The sequence below is a fragment of the Parasteatoda tepidariorum genome, chromosome X2, assembly GCF_043381705.1.
Source record: "Parasteatoda tepidariorum isolate YZ-2023 chromosome X2, CAS_Ptep_4.0, whole genome shotgun sequence".
NCBI classification, from domain to species: domain Eukaryota; kingdom Metazoa; phylum Arthropoda; class Arachnida; order Araneae; family Theridiidae; genus Parasteatoda; species Parasteatoda tepidariorum.
Window position 1 is genome coordinate 53181172 of NC_092215.1, and position 6370 is coordinate 53187541.

The 6370-nt window shown below is 35.7% G+C and overlaps 1 protein-coding gene across 1 annotated transcript; it reads left to right on the plus strand.

The window, feature by feature from the left end:
- The first annotated feature begins 5000 nt into the window (after positions 1-5000).
- On the plus strand, positions 5001-6041 carry LOC122268949 (sporozoite surface protein 2-like). Its single transcript, XM_071188047.1, has 3 exons — positions 5001-5174; positions 5220-5557; positions 5720-6041. The coding sequence occupies exons 1-3, from the start codon at positions 5001-5003 to the stop codon at positions 6039-6041; spliced, it is 834 nt and encodes a 277-aa protein (XP_071044148.1).
- Positions 6042-6370: the final 329 nt, after the last annotated feature.

Below are 6370 nucleotides of genomic sequence, written 5' to 3' on the forward strand. Positions count from 1 at the left end.
TGCAGGGCATTAAACAATAAATTAAATTAATCGCATGCGTTTCTTAGAAAATTTTATTGCCCTTTAAAAGTGTCTTTCTTTTTTTATTGCTTTGTCTTCCTTTTTTTCCAAGAGTATTCAACTCAAGGAAATTTTGAGCGGCTTTAATGGAAAGTTTAAGGAAATTCGAAGCGCGAAATCAAATCCAACAATGACTTGTTTTTTTTTTCCTCCGTCTCAACTAATCTTTTTTCCTGCTCAAGAATTCTTCTATAAGCTTTATTTCGCGAGGTTGAAAGCTTTTACGTACGTCTTTTGGAAGAAAATTATTACCAAAATTGACAAGATTCTTACGAAGGTATTTTTCGGGATTAAAATTTGATATTAAATGTCGCTTTTAATTGCCGATGCATAACTTGCAAATTTAACGACATTTAATTTAATGCTAAATGCTTTTTTATCTCAGCGGATTGTAATCGAAAATATTTTATAAGCTAAGATCAATAGTTGATTTTTAGCCTCCAGTTAGTTCTTCAAATTAATTCAAAATGTTTTGACATCTAGTATAATCCAATCTAATAATATTTAAACCATTCGTTACTACCAAAAAAAATCGATAATATTTTGTGAAAGTTCTGTATAATTTGAAGAAGCTAAATATTTACAACTTTAATAAAACTTACGAACAATGAACTTATAAACCTTAATAAGCTTACTAAATTAAATCTGTGTAATAATTAGCTATGTTGCCGCACATTTGAAATCTCGACATAAGTTCTTCATGATAAGTTTTGAGAAAAACAGCATGGCAACTATTGTCTTTCCCAGTCTAATGCTATCCTGAGAAAAAAATATGGTCAAATCTACCAAAATATGGTCAAATTTACAGTGTTCTGGTTCCATGGGAGAACCAAAAAAGTTGGTAACTTTTACCGAATAGCTTTGGGAATAATTTTAAAAAAGTCAACAATAAACTAAAGTTTTATAATTTGTGATAAAATTTGTTAAACCAGGTAAAATTGGTAACTTTGTTATGATAACTTTGGGCATAGCATAAAAACCATTTTTTTGGTTAAATTTACTTTTCAGTTTTGTATTTTTTTACCAAATATGGGGTCAAAGGAACTATAGTCATGAAAAAACAAACTCTTCTTTTAACCGCTATCATTTGAACGAAAAAATTACTTAATGAATGGTTTATATACCGTATATTATGGTTTCATTAACCAGCATTACGATTTATTACCGGAAATTTCATTACCATACAACACGGCAATTTTACCAGAAATTTTCTTCCGTCTATCAACACGAAAATAAAATTTAAGAAAGATATAAAAAATGATTTTATCATAAAATGCCAAATATTTAAAAATCTCAATTTTGAATTTTTTGTTGATGTCGTTAATCTTTCCAATGAGCGGCGATATAAAGTTTCAATAAAGTACAGTTATTAAACACTATTATAGTTGTAAAAAACAATTTTTTTTAAGAAAAAGGTACAATTCAGATTCAGAAAGAAGCAAAAACGTGTTTGTTTGCCTCTTTCGTTCTAAGAGAGCGGAATTAATTTAAATATCATATTAATCCCTTTTAGCCAGAGGTACGTCAAAGCACAATTTCGATAAATAATTTTTTAACAACGTTGGGACGAATGTTTTTAACCAATTTTATTTTTCTGCCAATCAGTTATTTTCTGATGAAATATATAAAAAAATAAGCAGTTGAATTGGAGCAAACACTTTCTGTTGAGAAATTTTTAAACTACTCTAGTTTCTTCACTTAAGCCAGTTATTGACAAATTCAACTTTTTTTAAATGCATAATTATTTCATTTGAAATTAAATACATAATTATTTCATTTCATTCATATGTTTTTTTAACGGATTATAGTTACAAGTTCAGAAAATAAAATAAAACTTCATAAAAAATACCTTGCGTTCAACTAAATGGTTTGTCCATTGATTTAGCGATTGGTGTATATACAAGCCATTTTACTGATTAAATAAAATATTATTTTTCATGTACGAAACTTTTTTTTTCTAACTTAATGAATTATGCATATATATATATATATATATACCGAAGAGCCATTACATTAAGACCATCCTCCATCTATAACAATGGACTCGCCCAGGTTTTCATGGTTTTTCGCTCTGGAACAATGTTTTCATGGGACACATTAGGACCCATAACCCTCATGGAACAATCCCTGACGTCCGTAAGCTACTTGAACAGAGTTGCAGACCAGGTTCACTCATTCATGGCAACAGTTTCTCCTGCGGGAGATAGTGTTTACCTACAGGATAATGCACCATGTCATAAGGGTCGAATCGTCGAGGAACACTCCAGAGACTTTCAAGTCATGTCTAGGCCCCCAAATTCTCCTGACTTTAATCAAATCGAACATTTGTAGTCCTACTTGGAAAACCAAATTCGATCTGCCACGCTACCCCCTCGCAATGTGAAGGGAATTGCAGGACCAGTTGGTGAGCGCTTGGTACCAGAGACAACTTATCAGTACCTTGTGGAATCAATGTCACGGGGCGGGTGCTGGCAGTTTTGAGGGCTAAAGGTGGTCCTACATGCTATTAGCAGGGTTGGTCATAATGTAATGGCTCTTCTGTGTATATATATATGTATATATAAATATACAGTCAACCCCCTCTATAGTGAACCTTCAAGGGACCGAAATTTCAGTTCATTATATCCGGGAGNGCAGAGAAATTTTTATGATATATATATATATGTATATATATATATATATATGTATGTTTTAAAGAGAACGATTGTTCATAATAATTTGAGCAATAAATTTTTTTTCCAGCATGAAAAATGTCAACATTTGCCCGTCGCAACATTTATAATGGTTAAGTCTCTTGTTATTATTTTTTTCAAATGAAAGTGTTTTCAAGATAAAAAAAAAGATTTAAATCGACGCTCTCTGAATATAGAAGTGGAGTTCTCATTCTTATTCAAATCTTTTAGCGTCAGTGGTTTTCGTTGGCGAGAAAAATACCACACTGAATTCATGTTTTGAAGAGAGGCATTTCTCCGTTTTTCTATTTTAAATTCTTGGAACAGAAAAATCTTCCAAACTGAGTAATTTAGGTGGAAATGAAAACGTTTCCCATTCCGAACGGTGTGTGAGATTTAAATGGGAAATGATTCGCAAAAAAACGAAAGTCACATTACAGCTCGTAGAAAATCAGCTGTTCGGTACACTTTTCTTTTCTACATGGATAAAACATTCCTTTCGAAAGTAAGGAAAGATGAAAAAGAGAGTGGTTTATTCTTTCTGTGATTTGCTTATCAGACGAAAAAATACTCTCAAATTTCTCCTTAATTCTCACTGGTAAAATTTGAAATATTGATGTAAATCTTTATACTTTTATAAAACACGATAAAAAAAATGGTGTTCTTTTTTTATAATTCAGTTCCTTGGAATTTTCATTATCTAAAAGAAATATTTCAAATTTAAGGATTCTAGTTTAAAAAAAATTTGGTTTTTTCCGTTAAAAGAAGATGAAATAATGAATTATGTGTCAGAGTGTTGGAAAAAAATATATTTTTTTTACTTATTTTGTCTGTCTTTGCTATTACCTCTGTTATACCCTCTGTTACTACATCGGTTATTGCCTTTACTTATTGTTGGTTACTACCTTTACTTATTATTGGTTATTACCTTCACTTATTACTTATCTTTACTTCCTGAAGAATTCCCATGTATAAAACGATGAGTGGTGCCCGCTAAATCTGACGAGATCACAAAGTCCTCCAAATTCCTACAGCAATTCAATACCTCTGTGGGTACTGGGTCAGAGACTATTCCTGCTTTTGCTCAGATTAATACTGCGATCTGCGGATGGATGGCATGTGAATCTGTCCTTCTTTTAAAATGGGATGAGACGTATATGTGTGTTGTCTCCGGATCCTCCTCTGGGATGGTTCCCTTATCGCTGCCCATTGGGAAGCTCTGATGCGACGTGAATGAAAAATGCCGTACCTGTATTCCTTTGTCCTACTGTTTCTTTAAAATACTTACTTGCAGTAATATTTTTTATTGCAATACTGTTGATGTTTATATTTTCTGAATTTTTATAATAGATATCAGTCAAAACTTATGAACTCTTAAAGACATATATTCCGAATTATGTATTTATTTTGTCTCATATGTTATTTTTGATGTTCACTTACGTCGCACTAGAGCTGCACAATGGGCTATTGGCCTACGGTACTGGAAACATACCTGAGGATGATCCGAAGATATGCCATCACAATTTTGATACTCTGCAGTCTACGGTAGAACAGTTTTGCAAGGACAATACACAGACTAGTCCAAGTGGTCACCCACTCGCACACTGCCAGCAGTCAGCGTTGCTTGACTTCGGCGATCTGCTGGGAGCCGTGTCTTGACAATCCGTGTACAATGGGACTAGTCTCATGTGTTCACTAGGTTTTTCGCTAAATGCAAATAATGACTTATAATCCCTGTAAAGAAGCACAAATAAGAAAATCCAGGATTCCGTCGGAATTCGAACCTGCTACCTCCAAACTTCAGAGTATTTAGAATGAAACCCCTGAATCATCCCTTATGAAACCCTCTGACAATGAGAGATACAAATTTTTGCCTCATCGTCTCCGTAGAATCTTTCCACTTACACGTAGCATTTCTTACGTCACGTCCGTATGCTCTGCGCAGGCAATGTTTAGAACTTATATTGTACTGTAGTAATTAAGCAGGCGTGCAATAACAAACTACGTGAAAATAATTGTAGTAAAAATATTAGTACTTTATTTACATAGTACTAGATCTGCATGTCCAGCAATGAGCTGATTTTTAAGACACGCTTCCCAGCTGATCTCCAAAGTCAAGCATCACTGGCTGCAATCAGTGTGTGGGTGGAAGACCACTTGAGTCAGTCTACGAAGGGTCCAAGGATGTTTAACTGTTATATTGTAAAGTGCCTGACTTCACGCACAGGTAGTCCGGATAACGAAGCTGTCTAAGCTCTGATGTCCAAGATGATGTCCATGTCTCTGATGTCCAAGAAGAAAGATACTTCATATAAGGCTGATCCAGTAGAGCCTTCTGTAAAGTGTAAACTTCCTGTAAAGTATCATTATTTTTTAAGAAATATACGTCCATCTGAGAAATTGAAATGGAGCAAAGCATCTGTGATTTCCAAGTCTAAAAGAGTAACACTCATAGCAAAATAGAGAAATTATCTTGTGAATTCTAAGTCCTGTGATCCTCCTGTGAATTCCAAACCAGGAGATGCTTTTGAGAAACCAGAGCCAGGTAATCAGTCTGAGAAGTCTGACGATCCATCCAAGAAACCAAATCCCAGTGATCCTTCAGAGAAACCAAATCCGGGTGATATTTCTGAGAAGCCAGATCCGGAAGATCCTTCAGAGATGCCAGATCCGTGTAATCTTTCAGAGAGATCACATCCAGATAATCCTTCTGAGAGATCAGATCTGGATAATCCTTCTAAGAGGACACATCCGGATCATCCTTCTGAGAAGGCTGAACCAAATGATCTTTCTGAGAGGCCAGATCCGTATTATACTTTTCAGAAGTAAGATTCGGATAATCCTTTTGAGAGGTCAGATCCAGATAATCCTTCTGAGGGAACAGATCCAAATAATCCATATGAGAGGACAGTTCCGGATAATCCTTCTGAGAAGCAAGTTCCAGTTGATACTTCTGAGAGGCCAGATCCAGATAATCCTTCTTAGAGGCCAGATTCGGATAATCCTTCTGTGAGACCAGATCCGGATAATCCTTCTGAGTGGCCAGATCCGGAAAATCCATCTGAGAGGCCAGATCCGGATGATCCTTCAGAGAAGCCAGTTTTGGGCAATTCTTACGTAAAGTCTAAGCCAGGTTATCTTTCTAACAACTTCAAGACAGGCGAGCCTTCTATAAGGTCTAAGCTGGTTAATGCTTCTGGCTCTCTTGAGCCATCCGAAATACTAAAATCCATTAACTGCAAGTTTTCAGCAGAGCTGGCGAAAAACAAAATCGCTTACCGTGAAGTCCCGCAGTGGACTGATCGTTAATACACGATTCCCAGCAGATCACCGAAGTCAAGCACCACTGGCTGCTGTCAGTGAGAGGGTGGTTGACCAATTGGATCAGTCTGCGTAGGGACCGAGGGTGTGCGGTATTGATCCTCGTTAAACTGTTCTACTGCAGAGTACTCGACTTCGCGTGCTGGTCGTCGGGCTACCGAAGAGGGAGTGCCATCCCCTCTGCAGAGGATCGAAAGTGTGATAGCGTGTCTTCGGATCATCCTTAAGGATGTTTCCCAGACTGTCGCCAATAGCTCATTGCGCAGCTCTAGTGCGACGTAAATGAACTACCACTACAACGCTTATTGTGAACAAAA

Excerpts from the sequence above, each read along its gene's own strand:
- LOC122268949 (XM_071188047.1), top strand. The coding sequence starts at position 5,001 with ATGATGTCCATGTCTCTGATGTCCAAGAAGAAAGATACTTCATATAAG. Across the intron at positions 5,175-5,219 it reads TGATTTCCAAGTCTAAAAGA|TCCTGTGATCCTCCTGTGAA; the intron begins GTAACACTCATA and ends GTGAATTCTAAG. Across the intron at positions 5,558-5,719 it reads CCGTATTATACTTTTCAGAA|GCCAGATTCGGATAATCCTT; the intron begins GTAAGATTCGGA and ends TCCTTCTTAGAG.